Source organism: Arvicanthis niloticus, chromosome 8 (assembly GCF_011762505.2).
Source record: "Arvicanthis niloticus isolate mArvNil1 chromosome 8, mArvNil1.pat.X, whole genome shotgun sequence".
NCBI lineage: Eukaryota > Metazoa > Chordata > Mammalia > Rodentia > Muridae > Arvicanthis > Arvicanthis niloticus.
Genome location: NC_047665.1, coordinates 40,630,362 through 40,652,954, shown reverse-complemented (window position 1 = coordinate 40,652,954; position 22,593 = coordinate 40,630,362). Strand labels below are relative to the sequence as shown.

At 38.9% G+C, this 22,593-nt stretch overlaps 1 protein-coding gene across 4 annotated transcripts; it reads right to left on the bottom strand.

The window, feature by feature from the left end:
* Positions 1 to 3,432: 3,432 nt before the first annotated feature.
* LOC117714127 (olfactory receptor 2W1-like) lies at positions 3,433 to 8,359 on the bottom strand. 4 transcript variants are annotated; one of them, XM_076939316.1, is made up of 2 exons: positions 8,310 to 8,359; positions 3,433 to 4,641 (listed from the first exon to the last, which is right to left on the bottom strand). In XM_076939316.1, the coding sequence occupies exon 2, from the start codon at positions 4,623 to 4,625 to the stop codon at positions 3,681 to 3,683; it is 945 nt and encodes a 314-aa protein (XP_076795431.1). In that variant the 5' UTR covers positions 4,626 to 4,641; positions 8,310 to 8,359; the 3' UTR covers positions 3,433 to 3,680. The 4 variants fall into 4 exon arrangements, with proteins under 4 accessions (XP_076795431.1, XP_034366668.1, XP_076795430.1 ...); XM_034510777.2 differs by having other exon boundaries at positions 7,939 to 8,356; XM_076939315.1 differs by lacking the exon at positions 8,310 to 8,359 and adding an exon at positions 5,304 to 7,900.
* Between the last annotated feature and the right edge of the window lie 14,234 nt (positions 8,360 to 22,593).

Genomic DNA, 22,593 nt, shown 5'->3' with positions numbered 1-22,593 from the left:
TCTGTGGTTTTAGTTAGTCTGTCACTCTTGAGGGTAACATTGTCTGCCCAACTGGTAAAACTTCATTTAAACTGTATATGTACATGCATAGACTTATATGGATTACATGTAATTTTAGGTAAAGAAGAAATAATTCTGGCTGGAGAGGTGGCTCATCCATTAAAGGTTAAGCTCACAACCAAAAATATAAGAAAGAATAATTTTATAGCTTTTTCAAACATCTTTACTATTATTTTTCCCTTCTATTTTCCTCTCCTTCTATATTAAACCCTCTCTTCCCTTCTGAATTAAAGCCCACCCCCATTTTCCCATTTTCTCCCTCATAGAACCTGTATCCTATTCCTGGGAAAGTTAGTCCTCAAGGAGGAGGATTTCAGGTCATGTCCAACATGTCATAATTCTATTTGTATATGACTGCATGGTATTCCATTGTGTATGTGTACCATATTTTCATCATATATCTGTCGGTTGTAGGACAGTTAGGGTTTTGGTTTTTTTTGGTTTTTTTTTTTTTTGTTTTTTTTTTGTTTTTTTTTTTGCTATTTCTTAGCTATTGTGAATAGAGTTGTAATGAAGATGGCTGAGCAAGTATCTGTGGAATAGAGTATTGAGTACTTTGTGCATATACCAAGGAGTGGTATAGCTGTGTCATATGGTGACTGCACCATTTTGCAGTCTCACCAACAGTGAATGAAATTTCCCCTATTCCCTACATTTGGAGTGGGGCATCAAGACAGGGTTTCTCTGTGTAGCCCTGGCTATCCGGGAACTTTCTCTGTAGAGCAGGTTGGCCTCAAACTCACAAAGATCCACCTGCCCCTGCCTCCCAAGGGTTGGAATTAAAGGTCTGTGCTACAACAACCCAGATTCACACATCTTTTCCAGCATTTGTTGTCAATTGTTTTGTAGATCTTCACGAGTATGACTGGAGCAAAATGAAATCTCTAAGTTGTTTCAGGGCATGTTGCTTTGTTTTGGTTTTGAAACAGGGCACACAGGCTGTCTTAGAATTCATTGTATAGACCTGGATAGCCTCAAGTTCTCAGAGATCCACCTGCCTCTGCCTCCTGAGTGCTAGCATTTGTGATGTACAATACCATGCCTATCTCAAGGTTGTTTTGATTTTCATTTTCCATATTGCTAAGGGTGCTAAACACTTGACCTATTTCTTAGCCATATTTTTCTGGAACTCTCTGTTCAGAGCCATAACCCATTTTTTTAATGAAACTGTTTATTTATTTTGGTATTTTGTTATTTTTTAGTTCTTTATATATTCTGGATATGAATCCTCTATCAGATGTATAGCTGGCAAAGAGTCTCTCCCACTATTTGGGCAGTTTCTTTACTTTATTGTATCTTTGGCTATGCAGAAGCCTTTTAGTTTTATGAGGTTCCAATTCTCACTTAGTGTCCTTCATTTCTAGATAGAGTCCTACTCCAGAAGTCCCTTCCTACACCTCTATCATATAGGGTGTTACAAATGTGTGGGGGTTTTCAGTGTTTCAAGTTTCACTTTGAGGTCTTTGATCCTTTTGGAATTAGGTACCCTTTCTTCTTCTCCTCCTCCTCCTCCTCCTCCTCCTCCTCCTCCTCCTCCTCCTCCTCCCTCTCCTCCTCCTCCTCTTCTTCTTCCTCCTCCTCTTCCTCTTCCTCTTCCTCTTCCTCTTCCTCTTCTTCTTCTTCTTTATCTTCTTCTTCTTCTCCTACTTCTTCTTCTCCCTTCTCCCCTCCTCTTCCTCTTCCTCCTCCTCTTCCTCTTCCTCTTCCTCTTCCTCTTCTTCTTCTTCTTTATCTTCTTCTTCTCCTACTTCTTCTTCTCCCTTCTCCCCTCCTCTTCCTCTTCCTCTTCCTCTTCCTCTTCCTCTTCCTCTTCCTCTTCTTCTTCTTCTTTATCTTCTTCTTCTCCTACTTCTTCTTCTCCCTTCTCCCCTCCTCTTCCTCTTCCTCTTCCTCTTCCTCTTCCTCTTCTTCTTCTTCTTCTTCTTCATCTTCTTCTTCTTCTCCTACTTCTTCTTCTCCCTTCTCCCCCTCCTCCTCCTTCTTCTTCCTCTTCCTCTTCCTCCTCCTCCTCCTCCTCCTCCTCCTCTTCTTCTTCTTTCTCTTCCCTTTCTTCCCCTTCCCTCTCCTTCTTCCTCCTCCTTTTATTGTTTTAGTTAAGATATAGTCACATCATTCTCCCCTTACCTTGCTTCAAACCCCTTCTTGATCCTTCTGGAAATCATGACCTTTTTGTCCTTTGGTTGTTACATATACATACATACACACACACACACACACACCTGCTCTCAATATTGTTTGCCTGTCTGCCATTCTTTGTATAGGAGTGGGGCCCCATGAGATTTACTCTTTCCATGTTAGGTGTGTTCTGGTAGTATACTCTAGGAAGCTGAGAAAGCTCTGAGTATCTGGAGTCCTGAGTGGATGTGTGCTGTTGGCATGATCACAGATATGACAAGGACTCCAAAACTTTCAACCCACAGAAAAAGAGTAAAGCTTTTCTCCTGAGGGATTCCTTTATGCAATGTGTATAAAAAATGTCCATCATAACTTTCTTCTGGTCCCCTGGATATTTATGGCTTCAGACTGCTTCCCTACAGTGATGTCTCTTTCTGGCATTAACTAAACCCATCTTTTTGTTCAGCTCTAAATAATAACTCTGCTTATTTTTTTATTTGTATGTATAAACCCTACCTTTGGCTCTCAGACTACTGAAACAGTGGAATCCAAGAAATTGGGATTTTCCTAAGAAACTTATGTTGATCAAAGGAAAAGAGTGAAGCCCGAGAAGTTTGCTTCCTGAAAAGAGATTTCACTCAGTTCTGACAACTTGTCATACAACCTTATGGAAGAAATAAGCATGATGTTCATGCTGTGTGGGGCCATACCTCAGAAATTCAAAAGCCAAAAATGGGACAGAAGGTGATGGCCTCCTTACAACAACAGCTGTGGGCCAAGCAGTGACCTGATGCCATTAACTTTCATGGAGTGCACTATTAGTGCTGAGATCCTGGACTATAGCCATAGTGCCACCATCTTTCTGCAAGAACAAGTGTCAACAATGGAATGTGTGCACTGACATAAACATACTTTTAGAATTTACATTTTGGAGAATTTGTAAGAAGAGGGGCCTAAAATATAGATCCTACATGTCCTATTGGTACTGCAAATGTGGGATAATGGAATAGCAATGACAATAAAAAATGGATGGATTTGTGCTCACTTTAGATAGCTCAGTTAACACACAAGAACATAAAACATGATTCTTTATTTTCAAGTGGCCACTAAATCCACTTAAACTCATATAAAAGGGTTAAAAGCTTTAATATTTGTTGATAGCTACCCTCTCCTGCTACTCCTTGGGTTCCCTCTTCTCTCCTCCCTCTCAGTAATTGCTGTTCTCATTGATCTGATAAAACACCTGACAAACACAGCTTAAGGAAAGAAGGGTTTATTTTGGCTCCAGTTTCAACACATCCACCACATCACAGTAGGAACATGAAGCAGCTGATTGCATTGCATCCATAGCTGTGAAGTTAAACATAGTGAAAGTCAACATTGTGCCTGAGAAAATTCTAGGTACGAATGATGCCAGGGAAATGGTCCTGAAGGAACTGATTTAACCACCATGACAAGGGCCAAGATCTATCTTCACATTTTGGTTGAATATTTTTCCATTGAACTCACACTTTGGCAGAATGTTTGTCTATTCCTAGAATTCTCTTCACTGCATTCTTTACATCTTTGTTTCTTAAGGTATAGATCAAAGGATTAAGGCTGGGGGTGACAATGGTGTAAAAAAGGGTAAAAAACTGTCCTTCCTCATGGGATATGGTATTTTGTGGTTTCATGTACATATAAATGAGTGTTCCATAAAACAGGGTTACTACTGTGAGGTGGGAACCACATGTATTAAGGACCTTTCTCCACCGTGTTGCTGACTTGATCTTCATCACAGCTTGAGTGATAACTGCATAGGAGATGAGGATTAGAGATAAAGGCACTAGAAGAAATATAACCCCAAGAGTAAACACAACAATCTCAATTACTCTGGAATAAACACAAGCCATCTTGATCAATGCTGGCATTTCACAGAAAAAATTATCCACTTCCCGGTGCCCACACCTTGGCAACTTCAAAGTCAAGGAACAAAGAATTAAGGCACTGCCAAGACCACCCAACCAGGCTGATAGCACCATCTTCTGGCAAAGCACAGGGTGCATTATTACTGTGTAGTGAAGAGGCTGACAGACAGCAGCATAGCGGTCATAGGCCATCACAGCCAAGAGGAGACATTCTGTAGCTCCCAGGTCCAAGGCAAAGAAGAACTGGAGTGCACACCCTCCATAGGTAATAGACTTCTTTGTACCCCATAGATTTACCAGCATCTGTGGGACAATGCTAGTAGTATAACAGAGGTCCACGAAAGACAAGTTAGATAAGAAGAAATACATGGGAGTATGGAGCTGAGAGTCCAGATAGGACACTAGAATAATGGTTGTGTTTCCTACCAGAGTCACAATATAGAAGACAAAGACAAGTGCAGAGATGATGTGCTCCAGTTGGGGTTGACTGGAAAATCCCAGAAGGATGAAGTCTGTCTCAGAGCTTTGGTTGTTCATTTCCATTGCTCCTTAGGAAAGGCTAGGAAACAATATTATAATAATCAACACTTATTTCATCCTTTTGTGGAATAGAAAGTCTCTGACTTTTGTCATGAGGGTCTAAAATCCATGCATCTGCATGTGTCTTCTTTTTAAAGTATATTTTAAAATATTTGTCAATGACTAGAGCTTCTCCATAGTTACTTGTAGCCAAGCGATTCTACAATGTGCTGAACTCAGTCCCTGTGCTTTAGAAATCACTGAAAACTATGAATATGACATATCATCTCACCCATGGTTCTGTGTGTTCTAATTTTGTGTTAAAGTGTAATAATTATAAAACTGAGATTACATACTATACATGTATGTAGGTACATTTATGTAATATGTAATATATACATACACATGTATATTTGTGTGTGTAAATGTGCATGTGTGTGTGTCAGGGTTTTGAACTGTTACCTGTGGTGACCTTGAACTACCATACCCTGCTGGAATGAAAAAAATCTTAAAATCTTCCCCTGGAACTATGGCATTTATCACTTGATTGTGATTAACCTTTCCTTTATCAAAGGAGCTGAGCTTCAAGAAAATTTTTTTTAATTTTTATATGTTCCACCACTTGACAAAAGAATCACTTTTTCTTTTATTCATTTATAGATGCCTACATCCCAACCATTATAATTATCATAATCACACCACCTCCTCCTCTTCCTCCTCTTCTGAATTTTTCTCTTTTCAACACATGGGCATTCTGTATCAGCTTTGGTGTTCACAACTGCACTTTTTTGTGATTGCCATTGATATATCTTTCTTTGTCAAGAAATAATAACCTTTCTAAGTATTAACCTTTATGTGTTTACCCCATTTTAATACTTCTAAAGCATTCTGCTACACATTCTGCTTGATTTTATGGATTTATTTCAGGGTTACACATTGAACTAGTTCTAGAATCTTTTAGCCATCACAGACACAACAGCCATGTCAGCTTCTAATCACTTAACCACTTTGCAGAAGTAGCCAGGCAGATGATTCAGCAAGAGACAGGTCATAGGATAAGCAGCAAGGTGACTGTCCTTATCAAATTCACCAATCATGAATGGCTTTTTCGGTTACTTTGCACCCTTAATGAAAAACTATCACCTGGTTACTTTTAAAAGAGAACGGATAGAAAATAAAATTTTCATTAATATTACTATTTTTTAATTGTACGACATATCCTTACATACATGTAATGTTTAGTCATTAAATATCTTTTTTTGTCAGTGAGCTATGACCATGAACTTCAGAACTAGAGTTTCTTATATTGATAGTGTTCTTAGAGGCATGAAAATAAAGCCTTGTGTTCATTAAAATACGGTAGGGATAAATTATCTGGAGTAAATCATCATTGTATAAACCTTAGTAAGAACGTGAAAATAATTATTTAAAAAAGGAAGATTTATTCACAAATTACATGGATTGAAAATGTAGTCTTTCTAGTATGAATGTGTTAACTGCCTGGCTTTTATCTTAGTATAACATCAACTAGGTCAAGCACAGTGCTTAGATGAGTTGGTTTTCTTTTTCTTTTCCTTTTGTTTTCCTTCGGGGGAAGGGATGCTTTTTGAGACAGTCTCTTGTGGCTCATGCTGGCCTTGAACCTTCTATGTAGCAAGGGATGGTCTTGAATTCCTGATCTTTCTGCCTCTCCCAAGTACTGGAATTGCAGGAATGTGCCACCACCCTTGCTAAACTTCAAGCAATGCTCATGACATTAAATCCCAGGCATAAACTGTACTCTTAGGCAGTAATTTAACATGTATGAAAACTAAGCTCTTCATATCTGAAGAGAATATAATTGTATCCCCTTCTTTGGTGGTAGGTTATTAAAATTCATAGAAGTTCTAAAACTTGAGCTTATATTAAATTTTAAAAGAACAGACTACCCACACTTCAAACAAGCATTATTCTCCCTGCCCCCTTCATTTTTTGTGTTACTAGTTTACATAATGGTTTAGAGTTAACTAAAATGTCTTGCTTTTGTAACCTGGCTTCTAAAATATACAAATGTATTTCTATGAGAAACACATAAGCATAGTACAATATGTATGCTGTGCAGAGAAACCTTGGGGCAGGAGAAGCCTTCAGCTCCCAAAATGCTGTGGTTAGAAATTACATAGGGTCATTGGATTCTTAAAGCTGAGAATATTCAAAATTTAAAAGCCGTGATTTCTAAAGTAGAAACAGACCTCAGAAGTTCTGACTCTAGCCTTTTGCAGCATAGATGTTCTTTCCAGAGAGCATTCAACAACCCCCATTGTGCACGCTCAGTGAAAGGGCAATCAGCTTTCCCTTTAAGGGGTGCCTCATATTTAGACTAAGCACAAACTCTCCTTTGGTGAAATCTAGGCACTGGCTCTTTCTTTTAATTCCGAAACTAACACCAGGAGTAGTCTATTCACCATAGCTTCTTATCTAAAATGGCAGTTTTAATAAGTAAAATGGATACGATAATGAAACAAGGAAGATGCTGAGTAGATAAACAGTCTAGTAACTAGGATGCAGTCAAAAAATAGTACAACTCTACAGAGTGAGTTCCAGGACAGCCAGGGCTACACAGAGAAACCCTGTCTCAGAAAAAAACAAAAAAAAAAATAGTACAACCACTGCAGAAGCCTTCTCTGCATCTCACTCTTTGTAACTCTTCATGAACTATCCACTATCCTGATGCTTACTGGTTGCAAGCATGATCCTTGCTTTTCATCTTACTAGGTTAAGCGTGTAAATACAAGTGTGTATTGGAGCTTATCAAAAAATGTAGGTCCAACAAAATGGCTCAGCAGTTAAAAGGCATATTGTTTCATTTACTAAATGCAATGATTTTTAAGATAAATAAACTACGCATATCTGGGCATAATTTAATATGTAGAATTTTGAAACTATCTTGACACTTAAAAACATGTTAAGTGGATCATTTATTTATTACTGATAAACCAAGAGGTATGCTGCTGTCATACAAAGCCCAAGCAGGAAAAGATAAGCTCAAAAGAGTTAAGATCCTGAGTTCAGACAACCTGTCTGACTCCTGCCACCAGACTCTGCTGCTCCTTGACTGTATGAACCCTGTCGTGCTAATTGGCTTCTATCCATCCTGGTTTCTTCACCAGCAGTTATTCAAACAGCACCTGCTTGTTCAATGTTTGAAGAAGGCTTACATGACAGAATAAATCTAGAATACTTAGCATGGTGCTTGATGCCTGAAGACCATTCAGAAACTTCAAAGTACACAAACTATTCTGCTCCATTGACGCCTACACTGATTTCTTTTCTGTTGGATGCAGCAGACAATACTCACCCAAGGACAGGATAATTAGAATATGTTTCCAGCCAGGGAAAGTCTGAGTTGTCATGCTTTTCTCTAGTTCAAATGCACCCATGTTCCCACTAGGATGATCTCTCCTTTCATTAATAATGCAGTGAAAGTCCTTGTGCTTGAGGATTTGAAAGTGTTGAAAATGACCAGCAGTATTTAGATCAGTCCCACAAATCCATTCACACTTAAAAGCAACAGCTGGACTAAGGTTTAATAGTAATAGGATCTATTTAATTTGAGTGGTTGGATTGAAATTAAATCTGAAGACAATGAAAGAATCAGTCTTGGCTAACCGTTTTTGGTTCAATATTTGAAACTGTATATAGCATCTTTTTACTCATTATTACACCTACTGTCGTCTTGTATGAGGGCGCTGCTTCGACTTGTATTGCGAGGCTGCTTGACTACAGAGAAGAAGTACTTGTGCACAACTCTAAAGGCTACTCTGTTGGTGTGGTTTGGACCCGAGGGGATTGGTGTCCCACAGAGGTGATTAAGGAAATCTATGACTGTAGTCAGAATCCTATCCAAATAATGATTTTATGGTGAGTTCCCTTAAGACAATGCTTTCACCTCTTCCTTTTATTTTATATTTCAAAAGAAATTAATTTCGTGAATAGATTTAAATGCATAGTATTTTTAAAGATTTTTTTTAAAAGATTTATTTCATGTATATGAGTACAGTGTGCCTGGCTTCAGACACATCATAAGAGGGCATGGGATCTCATTATAGATGGTAATAAACTGCCATGTGGTTCCTGGGAATTGAACTCAGCAAATTCTGCTCTCTGGAAGAGCAGTCAGTGCTGTTAACCACTGGGTCATCTCTCCAGCCCCTAAATACATAGCATTATATTAAACTTATATTGAAAATCATAGGTGTAACATGTCTGTCTATAAAGATTAATACATAATTTAAAGTGTCTCTTGGTCGATGGATATCAGATGGAAGAATGTGTTATCTAAGTGTTGCAGCTACAGAACAGAAAATAGTTGGTCTCTTAACATACTTCTAAAGGAATCATAATTGTTTGTACATGAATTATAACATCCTTGTTCCATTGTCAATAAATTAAAATAACAGATAAAAAGTTGGGGGTGGGTTGGTTGCAATATCCTTTTACAGGTGAAAATTCTTGAAGCTGCCTTCAGTTCAGTGACTAGAAATCTAACACTAGCTGAGAGCCTCCTGCCTCCCACTCTTCCTTCATTCCTATCTGCTTCACAGGGAATCACAATGACGAGTCATGTTCATTGCACATCCACGTTTAAAAAAAGATATATCTTCCCCCACACGCATACGTGAGTGCATGAAGAACGTGGCCTTGAGCTTATTTGCTTTGAGTTTAAGCAAAGAAATCCTAGCTCCTGACACTTCGGCAGATTTTCTCTCTTCACACCATATTTTTTGTAAGATTTATTCAATAAATTGTGTCCAGATACGTTTCACTGTCCATTGGGTGAGTGTGTTGTTATTATAAATTCCTTTGTTGATAGACATTCACACAGATTATAGTCTTCAACTCATGTGACTGGTTCCATGCTGCATGGTTTCATGTAGGTCAACTGAACACACACTCAGGAAACCTGTGCTGTCTGTGCCTAATAAGGAAAATTGTTGGTGTGTGGACTATGTTAAGAGTAAACTTTACAATCTACTTCTCCCAAATGAATTTTACCAGTTTGTCCCACACTTATCATGTATAGATTACTCTGTTGATCCACATACTCTGCAGCACATAGCATTATAGACATTCAAATTAGTGCCAGCAGAAATGTTGTAAATGTTATCTACCTGTGGCCTTGTTGTGCTGTGGGATTCTGACAAAAAAAAATCAACGTTTCTTCAGGGAAAAGGTATTAATGTGCATATGCATACTTGAATGATTTCTTGTTCATAAAGAACCCAAATGATGGGGACTGGAAAGATGGCTCAGAGGTTAAGAGCATCGTCTGCTTTCAATTCCCAGCAACCACATGGTGTCACAACCATCTATAACAGGATCTAATGCCCTCTTCTGGCACACAGGTATATATGTGAATAGAGCATTCATATGTATAAAATAAGTAAATAAAAGTTTTTAAAAAGAAAAAAAAGGATTCAAGTGGTTTTTAAAATGGAGGTGTGCTTTATTCACATATATGGCTATATAAAATAAATAAAGTCTTTAAAAAGTAAAAAAAAAAAAAAAAAGAATCTGAATGGTTAAGAAAAATAGGAGTGGGATGATCTTTTCCTCTTCCACTCCCTGTCATAATTCACTGGATTAAAAACATAATAAGCTGGAATTCTTAAGATGTCTTGGAGGTATAGGAAGGGAGAGTCACTGCAGCATGTAGCAAGGTCTCATGTAAGCATTTGGCTGAGACTAAACCACGTAGTAGATTTTCTGTCCTTTCTTCAAGGTCTCTGGAAAAGCATACTAAGTATGGCAGGGGTTGTGGTCAAGGACAGTGCTTGGCCTGCATGGCTATGTTTGTTTTTCTTTTCCCTGGTTCATAGGCTCTTACTGGCCTTTGATGCTTGAATCCCCTCAGGACCAATGCACATCATCCTGGCTTATATTTCTATAGCATCATCACATGGGTGGCTGGGTTTCTTCCAATCAAGGCTTCAATAATGCCAGAGACAGACCATGTCACCAATAAGACTATGTGGGGTTGGATGAGATGGATCCCCCCCAGTACTAAAATCATGATATTTATGGAGACTTTAAAGACATCAAAAGTTGAAGAGTATCCTCCAAATAAGTTATCTGGGTTCTAACCAAGTCAGTATGGGGACATGAACAGGGTAGCAGGTTTGTGATATACAGTCTGTTGCTGTCCCACTTTGGGGACTCAATCTAATGTTATATGTTAGTCTTCAGTGGCATTCAAATGCCTTGAGAAATAAAACTTCTTGGACATTCTTGGAAGAATCACCAAGTGTTCAATTGTTGGGTGGCAGAATCCCTTGGAGGGAAGTGTCCTGAGACAGAGAGAGACAGAGAGAGACAGAGAGAGACAGAGAGAGACAGAGAGAGACAGAGAGAGACAGAGAGAGAGAGAGAGAGACTGCCTGTGTGTCTGTGTGTCTGTGTTCCCTTTAGCTATATCCTCGTTCTAAGTCAAAGTTATCACATGGTTTATCAGATTTCATTTTCAAGGGTTTACATACATCAAATGATAGCATAATTGCTTCAAGATAGTCTGTCGTCTGAACCCTGGTGATTAAGATTCTCTCTCTCTCTCTCTCTCTCTCTCTCTCTCTGTCTGTCTGTCTGTGTGTGTGTGTGTGTGTGTGTTTGTGTGCACAGATCTAGTAAAGCAAACTTCATGTGGTTCCGTGGCCTGTTGTGGTCAAATAGATGGTTTTATAGTCACAAAACGGAGAGTCTAGAACTATAATGGTAACCCAAATAGGAAGACAGATTAGTAGCAAAGTGGCAATAATATAACCTACACACAAAAAAATTTTTTGATGCTAAAAGAAGCTTTTTACCACACTTTCATTCAACTAGGACAGTGACAGTCAGACCTATAGCAAAGACTGGGACAATTATAACAATAGATAAAGTCCGGGGGGTGGCAGTTTCTAAGGAAGAGAAGCAACAACAATTGATTTGTTTCATTCGGTGGTAAAATCTCAAGATAATACTGCTTGTAAGCTGGTCAGCCTCTGGAGAAACCAGGTCAAGTCTGTAATCCTCTGGAGTCACAGCTCAGCCTCTCGAGATGGTCAGTTTTCATGAGCTCGATGGGTCAGGAACTTGCTCTCACTTATCCTTCAATGCCACCTTCATTCTCCTGTGCTGGATCCAGGGGTCACCTCTGCCACCTTTACTACAATGGGAGTGAAAAAAAATCAAGTAAGTGAGCCTGTCTACCAGGAGTCCCACTGAGATTTTATTCATAACATAAAGGGATCTTGTGCTCGGTTCTCAATGGTCAGAGCTTGGTCTCACACTCTTACACAGCTGGCTAATTTAAAACCATGTTGCTGAAAAGCTAAGTACAACTTTTTAGAACAGAATACATCCTTGAGCATCTACTTTGATTCCAAGATGTTCTGACCCTGGAGGAACTTGAGTTTCTGACAAGCACCTTCATTATACACAAAGAAACAAAAAATTAAAAGGTTTGATTTAACCATTTGATAAAAAAAATACTGCATATTTCATGATCATTTTTACCTTAAGAACATGTTTTTAAATCTTTTTCAAAACTTAAGACCTAATTTTGAATATTTCTAGTTCCCTCTACCCCCTCTGACCTCTCCCATCTGTCTCCCACCAACTCCCTTCAAAATTTACGGATCTCATTTACTTTAATCACTATTTATTTATATATACCTGGTCCTGTAAATCTAGACAGTTGCCATGAGAGAGACAGAGACAGAGAGATGGAGATGGAGACAGAGAGAGATGCCACTGCATCTGTTTAGTGTTGTCTGTATCTAGATGGTTCTAGCACTGACTACTTGGTATTGATAGCCAATCAGAGGGCTTATTAGGAAGACTAATTTTCCTTCTCTCTACATTTATTAATTCCTTGTAGTTTTTCATCTAGGGGTGAAATGCTGTGAGATTTCCCTGTAAAGTTAGGTCTGGTTCTTCCTCCCAGCTCCATGCTCCCAGAAGTAAGACTAAGACTCAAAATACATTTACAAATATCTTGGCCATATAGCCAGGCTCTTCTCTGACTAGATCATAACTTAGATAACACAATTATTTTAACCTACATTCTGCCATGTGGCTGATTACCTGTGCTCAGGTATAATGAATCCATCTACTCATGTCTTACTGGGCAGATCTTCCCACACCTGGCTCTATCCCATAATTCTTTCTCCTCCTGAATGTCCCACTTTCTATTTCCTGTCTAAGCCATAGGCCACTGGCTTTTTAATTGACAGGTGATGCATCCATACAGTACACAAGATATTTTCTCTACATTGCCTTGTTATGTTGGTAATTATCAACTGTGGTTGACATGTTGATATGCTGATATATCAACTGTTGTTGGAATTTTCAAGTCTACCTTAGGCAGCCACATTGTTGAGATTTCATGGGTGTAGCTCCCTATCACTGCAAGAAGGCAGAATCTCACAGCAAACTGCTTGGTCCTCTGGCTCTTGCAGCCTTTCTGCTCTTTCTTCAGTGATGTTCCCTGAGTCTTTGGTGCAGCAATTGTGTTATATCAGTTGGGGCTGGGTATCCATAGTCATTTGTTCTCTGCATTTAAATGAGTTGTGACTTTCTGTAATGGTCTGGTTCTTCAGCCAAAGGAAGCTTCTTTGATGAGAAGCAAGATCTACACTTATCTGTGGGTATAAGGAAAAGAATTTGGAGTGTAGTTTGAGTGTAGTGTGGTTTAGAAAAGGAGGAGGAGGAGGAAGGAGAGAAAGAGGAGGAGGAGGAAGAGGAGGAAATACTTTTCTCAGGTCTGTGACCTCTCCAGCCATAAAGAACTGTCTAGATTTACAGGATCAGGAATGATTTCCCTCCTGTGAATCCACTGTTAAATACAATTAGATATCTGTGGTAATCTCCAAGATAAAAGTATCACTATTTCACCATTTTGGAAATGTTCCTACTCCAGACACTTTATAGCTGAATAGGACTACTTAATGTGCCTCTCACTTGGCAGATTGCAAAGCACATTCTGATTCTGTGAGAACCAGTCCTCAAGGATGAAGCTTCTGGAAGAGTTTCAGCTCAATTACTCCAAGTTCTGTATCCAAAGTGTATCATACTTTCAGCAATAAGGACTTACCTTCAAAATCTGGAAGGCAACCAAAGTAACAGTAATAGAATATATTATTTTGGGAAGAGTGCTATCTGCTATCTAGATTTCATATCAATTTGACAAGCTGGGGTCATTGGGAAGAGGGAATTTCAGCTGAGAAAATACCAGACTGGCCTGTGGACAATCTTGTGACATACTGTCTTGACTGATGATTAAACAGGAAGGCCTACCACACCGTGGGCACTGCCATACCTGTGCTGGTTGCCCTGGTTGCTATAAGAAAGTAGACTGGGCAAGCCATGAAAATCAAGTCAATAAGCTTTACTCCTCCGTGGCCTCTGCATCTTTGCCTACCTCCAGGTTTCTGCCCTGACTTTCTTTCAAGATGAACTGTGAAATGGAATATAAGCCAACTAAACCCTTTCCTCCTTATGTTGCTTTACAATTGTGGTCTTTATTGCAGTGATGAAACAATAAGACAGAACTTGGTACCAGGTTCATGGAATATTACTGTGAAAGATCTGACCATGTGTTTTGGTAGAGGATTATGAAAGGAGTTGGAACTTTGGAAAATCCATTGAGTGTTCACAGTTTAATGAACTATTGTGGAAACTGAGGAGATAAGAATGTTGAGAGACATAAAATTGCAAAGCTTCTGTAAGGCAAAGGACACTGTCAATAAGACAAAACGGCAACCAACAGATTGGGAAAAGATCATTACCAATCCTACATCCAATAGAGGGCTAATATCCAATATATACAAAGAACTCAAGAAATTATACTCCAGACAACCAAATAACCCTATTAAAAAATGGGGTACAGAGCTAAACAAAGAATTCTCAACTGAGGAAACTCAAAGGGCCCAGAGGCACCTTAAGAAATGCTCAACATCCTTAGTCATTAGGGAAATGCAAATCGAAACAACCCTGAGATACCACCTCACACCAGTCAGAATGGCTAAGATCAAAAGCTCAGGTGATACTAGATGCTGGCAAGGATGTGGAGAAAGAGGGACACTCCTCCATTGTTGGTGAGATTGTAAGCTGGTACAACCACTCTGGAAATCAGTCTGGCGATTCCTCAGAAAATTGGACATAGCATTACCTGAGGACCCAGCTATACCACTCCTGGGGATATACCCAGAAGATGCTCCAACATATAACAAGGACATATGCTCCACTATGTTCATTGCAGCCTTATTTATAATAGCCAGAAGCTGGAAAGAACCCAGATGTCCTTCAATAGAGGAATGGATACAAAAAATGTGGTACATTTACACAGAGGAGTATAACTCAGCTATTAAAAACAATGAATTCGAGAAATTCTTAGGTAAATGGATGGAACTAGAAAATATCATCCGGAGTGAGGTAACCCAATCGCAAAAGAACACACATGGTATTTACTCACTGATAAGCAGATACTATCCTAAAAGCTTGAAATAACCAAGATTCAACTCACAGACCACATGAAGTTCAGGAAGAAGGAAGACCAAGTGTGGCTGCCGCAGTCCTACTTAGAAGGAGTAACAAAATACTCATGGGAGCAAATATGGAGACAAAGTGTGGGACAGAAACTGAAGGAGGGACCATCTGGAGACCATTCCACCTGGGTATCCATCTCATGTGCAGTCACCAAAGGTAGACGCTGATGTAGATGTCAGGAAGTGCATGCTGACAAGAGCCTGATATAGCTGTTTCCTTAGAGGTCTGCCTGAGTCTGACATATTAAGAGGCAGATGCTCACAGCTAACCACTGATCTGATCAAGGGTTTCCCAATGGAGAAGTTAGAGAGAAGACTTAAGGAGTTGAAAGGGTTGGTGGCCCCATGAGGAGAGCAACAATACCAACCAACCAAAGCTCCCCAGGGTCTAAACCACCAGCCTGGGAGCACATAGGGAGGGACCCATGACTCCATCTGTATATGTAGGGGAGGATGACTTTGTGGGGCATAGGTGGGAAAGGAAGCCTTCATTGGTCCCATGAAGGCTGAACACTGAGTGGGGAAATTCGAGGGTGGGGAGGTAGGAGTGGTGGAGTAGGTGGGGGCACATCCTCATAAAAGCAGGAGGAGGGGGGATGAAATAAGAGTTTCCTGGGTGGTAGGGGGAGTGGGGTAAGGGGATAAAATCTGAAATGTAAATATAATATCCAATAAAAAATTAAATGTAAAAAAAAGAAGAAATTAAAAACCTACATTAAAAAACAAGAATGTTGAGAGAAATGCAGATGACCTTGAATCTCCTTATGATGTTTCAGAGGAAAATTTAAAAGTCCCTTAAAAACTATATCAGGATCATTTGATATTTTGAATAAAGAATCTGAGTTTCTACTCAGCTGACTGTGATCAATAAGGTTTCAGAACCATTAAAGTGAAAATTTTGCTTTGCTGGAACAATTGATGATGATGAGCTAATGCTAAGAAATGAACTGTGCATCAGAAGAGACCAGCATCACTGAGGCAAAGTCTTCTAGGAAGTGTTTTCTCAGGATCATCACCCAGAAACTGTGGTCCAGAGGGACCTGAGGCTGCATTTCATGCTGGCAGCTAAATTGGGTCGTTAAGAGTCGCCTGGATTATATTGGTTTTGAAGGCATGAATGTGGTCATGGAGAGCAACAGGCTTGGCACTGTTTGCCCAGGCTTGAGTCCCTGAAGAGATCATTGGTAAATTTGCAGCCTCAGTTGTAGTAGAATCTCCAAGATTAATGTCATGGAGTGAATTTGAAACTTAGAACCATGTGGGATTCTTAGAGCTCCTGGAGAGAGCCCATGAAAGGGTACTAGAGAGGGTACAATCCAGTTGCTGTGCAGATCCCTGCATTTTGGAGATGCCAGTGCCATGGGACAACAACCAAGGACAGCCATAGCTGTGGAGTAGATCTGTCATGATCCTATGAGACAAGCTGTGTGTGCTGTGGAAGGCAGAGCCAGAGAAGTTCTATTCAAGCCCTTTGGAGACCAGAAGATCATGAATGAACCCCAACCTTTAAACACTGAGTGTTTATGCCCACTTGTAGTTTGTTTTGATTTGTTCAGATTGTGACTTTGCCCTGGTTCTTACTTCTTGGCTTAAAAAGGTATTTAATTCCTTTTATTTTACAAAAGCCTACAGTTAAGAGACTTTAGAATGTTATAGAAACTTTGGATATTTCAGAGAAACTTTGGGTGCTTAAACTGGTGGAACTTTTAAAGTATTTGAACTTTTTAAGACTGTGGGACTTTTAAAAGTTAAAATGTTTTATATTGTAATAGGAATATGAGATCTTGGGTAGAAAGAAGAAAGGAAAGATTATGGTTTAACAGCGATATGTTTGTGTGTCAATTTGACAAGTGATCAATCGTGATGGCTACTTTTATATCAGCATGACATAATCTAGAATCATTTGACAAAAGGAACCTCACTTGTGAAAATGCCCCCACAAGATTGGCCTATGGGAAACCTGTGGTACATTTCTTGATTGATGATTGATGATTGATGTTTGATGTGCAAGGGTATGGAGAGCTGAACTGATCAACTGAGATTTTTCTCTGAGTTTATAAAGAATGAACGTAGCTCCTTCTCAAAACTAAGAACTTGTCAGAGCCAGTAATGGCCAGGGACCAGAGCCTTGGGGAGATGCTGCTTCATATCCTTAGAGCACACTCTTCACACCATGGTTATCAGTCCCAAGGCTACTGTGTGCTCAGTCTGGAATGTTCTTGAGATACTCTGTGTCCCCCTTGTGCAAAGCTTCTCAGTTACTTGGTCTCAATGTATGATAGTTTCGCTGACTTTGTAACATTCCTCCCCTAGAAACAGTATATAAAGTACTATGCTTCTTAGTAACTGTTTTTGGCATAAGGCAGAGTTTGTGCAAGACATCTCAATCTTAAACTTTCTAATGTTCTCTATCTTCTATCCTCTGATATTCTCTCTCTCTCTCTCTCTCTCTCTCTCTCTCTCTCTCTCTCTCTCTCTCTCAATGCTGTCACTGAAGAATGACCTGTTGGTCCAGGTCAGGGGGTCCCAGCACACTTCAGTTGATGCCAGCCCTGGGCTCCTGGTCCTGAGTACTGCAAGTGGGCTAAACAAACCATAGAGAAGCAGCACACCTCCATGGCTTCTGCATCTGTTTTTGCCTCCAGGTTCCTGTCTCAAATTCCTTCCCTGACCTTCTCTAATGTGGACATGCAAGCCAAAACCCCTTCCTCCCCATGTTGTTTACAGTTGCAGCATTTATTACAGCATTGAAACATTTCTATGACAGGGGATCTCTTAGACTCTCCTGACAAACAACTCAAGATAAGGCTTCTCATGCCTGGCACTAGGGTTTTTGTTAGTCTGTGGCTCTTCAAGTATTATTGCCCCAAGTGGTGTAACTTCTTTAAATTATGCATGTACATTTGTATATATGTTATATAATTTTAAGTAATTATGAAATGATAACTCCCTATTTATTTTTCAATCCGTGTTATTTATTCCTCTTTCCACCCTCTCACTCTGTATTTCTCTCCATCCTCCCTTGCCAATTAACTCCCCCTTTCTCATTTCTCCCTTCATAGCACCCATGTTCTTCCATGCCTCATTCTGGAATCCTTCTTCCCACCCTCAGTCCCTTTTTATTTTTATTGTTTCTGTGGTTAGTTGGGTTATACACATCTATAGATTTGGAACTAAGAATCATAAATGAGAATCATGCAATATTTATCTTCCTGGGTCTGGGTTACCTAAACCAATAGAATATGTTTTAGTTCTGTCACTTTTGAAGGGACTCTAGCCATCCTGAGCACAGCATGCATGTCTCTGGAAGACTTTGCTGTTCTCTATTTCATCTGCCTTGCTAAAAACCATTAGATCACATTCCTAATGCTTGACACCAAGGTCTATTCCCCTATTTGGCCACTTCTTCCTCCTCCTGAGGCTGACTACCAAGGTCCAGCTACCAAAGTATTGAAGACTAGCAATCAAAAGTCCCCTTTGGCTCACCTAATTAACACGCCAATTAACATTAAACATCTTATCCTAACACATCTTATCCTTCCTTTTGCCTTTATAAACTACCATTTTCCCATGTGCCCCATCTGTCTCCTCTTCATCCAAACAGTCCTTTGTCCCCCACTGGGACAAATACCCCTTCCCTCTCTCCTTTGTTTTATTTCCCTTCTCTCTCATTCTCTATCTCCTGTCTGTCTCGTATTCCTTGCCCTTTGTCCTTTGGGACAAGTAAATCTTTGTGCTGAGAATTTGGTACTGGGATCCTGAGCTGAGCCTGATCTCTTCTGATTGACCTGTACACTTCGTGATTTCAGTTTTTTTTACCATTAAATGCTTTCCACAGCTTTGTTACTCATTCATCAGTTAAAGCACATTTAGGTTGTTTCCATTTCCCAGCTATTGTGAACAGAGTAGCACTGAACATGACTGAGAAAGTATCTGTGGAGTAGATCCCAGGTCCTTCAGGAGTACACCCGGAGTGATGTAGCTGTGTCATGTGGTAGATATATTTATTTCGAGAAGTGCCACACTGAGTTTAAGAGTGGCTGTACCAGTCTGCAATCTAACTGACAGTGAAGAAGGATTTCCCTATCCCTGCAACCTCACCAGCACTTATGTTATCTAGATATTAGCCATTCTAATAGAGATAGAAGGAAATTCAATCCTGTATTTCCTATGGGAAATGACCATTTTCTAAGATATTTCTTAGCCATTTTTATTCCTCCTTTGAAAACCATTTTGTTTGTATCCATAACCTGGTTTTTACTGGGTTGCTAGTTTCCTTGACTCTTTGTTTTCTGAGATGTTTTATATATTCTGGATATTAATATTTTCTCAGATGTTGTCTTAGTTACACTTATATTTCTGGACAAAACATCATTTCCAAGGTAACTTCAGTAAAAAGCATTGAATTTTGTACTCCATGTACAGGGAGTGGCCCAGAAGACAGAATAGGACATCAATTCCCCTAGAACTGGAGTTACATACAATTGTTCACTGCCATACAGGTTTTGGGAATTGAATGAAGGGACCTCTGGAAACACACCTGATACTCTTAACCCCTGAGCCATGTCTCCAGCCCCTCTGCAATAGATCTTAATATCTGTGATGATAATCCCTCCTGCATTGTTCTTTTCACTCTGGATTGCTTTGTCTACACTTGGTTTTTAATTTTTCCATATGAATTTAGGATTCTTAAAAATGATATGGGTATTTTGATTAGGATTACATTGAGTATGCAAATGGATTTGGTAAAATGATCATTCACATAATATTAAAATTAGCAACCCATGAACATGGGATGTCTTTCTGCTTTCTAGTGCTTTCTTCAGTCTCTTTCTTCAGAGAACTCAAGTTTTCATTGTAGAAGTCCTTAACCTCCTTTGTTAGGTTAATTGTAGATGGCTTTTGAGACTATTGTGAGTAGGAGTCTGAGTGTGCTCTCTTTCTTGGCATGTTTGTTGGTAAATCAGAAAAACTACTGACTTTTTAAATCTGATTATCTTCTGCCACTTAGCAGAAATTTGTTGAACATTTATAGAAGTTTCCTGGTGGAATTCTCAGGGTCTCATATGCTTATCATTGGCAAATAGGGATAACTTGACTTTTTCCCATGTATTTTCCTTTGATTTCCTTGTCTTATTGTTCTAGGTAGTGCTTCAATCTCTGTATTGAAAGGGAATGGGGAGAGAGGGCAGCCCTACCTTGTTCCTGATTTCAGTAGAATTGCTCCAAGTTTTTCCCATGTAATACACTGTTAACTGTGGGTTTGTCATATATCTGTTGAGATATGTTCTCTTCAGTCTCACTGTGTCTAGGAATTGTGTCATGAAGGCATGTTGAATCTGATCAATTTTTTTACTGCATTTATTGTGATGACCATGTGATTTTTGTCTTTAAGTCCACTTATATGATTTATTACATTTATTGACTTATGTATTTTGAACGATATGTGTATGGGTTGTAAGTATTAATTGAGCATTTTTGCATCTACATTCATCGGGAATATTGGCTTGTTTTTGTGTATTTCTTGGGTATATGTGTCTTTCTTGGTAAGGATTGTTTTTGTTTTGTTTGTTTTAAATATATGTATAGTCAGAAGTCCACAGAATTGATGTTACAAACATTTCTGTATTAATGTTCATTTTGATTAGAGACCTGTCTGCTCCTGACAGCTTCCTATATTGGATTCTAAGAAGAAATTGAGCATCTTTGGAGTTACTCCAGTTGTGGTGAGACAACCACTAGGCAAGAATTGCCTCTTTTCATCTACAGACAAATTACTGTCCAGAAAAGGACACACTTGCAGAATAGTCGACTGATTATATCTGCCAAGACAGAGTGATAAGCCCTTAATAATTCTGCAGCACTAAGGTCTGTCAGATGATCCTGGGCCAGAAGGCTGAAGATCAGATGCTCCAATGTTTTGTAGTATAGGGACTATCCAGGTGTTCAGCAGTCTTTATAAATTGGCTAAGTTTTAGAAGCTATGCTTTGTGCTTCCCATAATTTCATTTAACTCAGTCATTCTGGATTTCTGACAGGGTTGAAAACATATAGTCTCATAGCCAATCCTGGCTACTTACTTTGAGAGAAAAGATTTGAGTGGATGGTTTTCAGATGACATTCATTCTAAAGCCAAGAAAAAAGCCAGGTTCAGAACTAAATGTTTTAGTTAGGAGAGATGACAGAGGTTCTGGTTAGTCAACAAAATGATGGACTGGGTATTAGGACTATCTTGCACCTCACTGGTACAAATTGGTATAATTATGCTCTAATTGTATTTTTGAGAGAAAAGTTTTATTTTAACAGGAACAGTGATACGTAGGAGGAGATAAGGTGAGAGGAAGAGAAAGAGTAAGGAGAGGAGAAGAAGGAGGAGAGGAGAAGCTAGGTGATGAGAAAGAGAAAGAGAGAGAAAGAGGGGGGGGACATGAAGGCAGATGTTCACGTGTCTCCACCAGTCAATGATAGTTGATATATCTAGGTTGGGTATTGTGTTACACTTCTGATTGAGCATCACTAAACTTATAAAGCCTTTGATTAACATTTTTTTTAAAAAATGTATAAAAGCAAAAAGGAAAAGGGGGCATGGGATAGGGGTTTTCTAGGGAGGGGAATTGGGAAAAGGGGATGGCATCTGAAATGTAAATAAAATATCCAATAAAAAATATATATACATATATGTACATATATACATATACATTTATGTACATGTGTATATATATATGTATATATATATACATATATATATATATACACACACACATATATATAATAGGGAGAGAGAAACAAAGTTAAGCGTGTAAGAAGGTGAGAAAAATCTGAAAGGAGTTTGAGGATAAAACAATGATTTAAATTATTGCATGAAATTTTTTTTCAACAAAAAAGAAATAGCTTAGAAATCTCATTGATAAGTTAAATGCAAAATGGGAAAGTAGTACAAACTTTATTTGGAGAAGATTTTAGCTACATAAATTTTAATGTTTAAATTCTCTAGTATCAGATATGTTAGACTTAAATAGTTAAATATATAGTTGATTATTTAACTTTCCTATAGATGTGTTGAAATTAATAAAATGACACATGGATTTGTGCCCAATCATCATACATTTGTGGACATTCTCTCATTATAAAAAGCCATAACAAGAGTCATTTATCTTGATTCAGCAAATAAACTTTCTACATTAAATGTTTATAAAATAAATAAATAAGAAATAAAACATCAGCTAATGAATCTCCTTAGTCTGTCAATTGCACAGGCTAAGCACAGATGTTTTACCATATACAGCATTAGCTGAGGCCACACACTTGTGGCTTACATCCTAGCTGGCAGCTTGTATGGAGCTAGGACTTCCAAGGTGGCTTCATTAAAGACTGGCATCAGGCCTAGAGTGTCCATCCCCAGTGAGGATTCATTTTACAAAGATATAGCA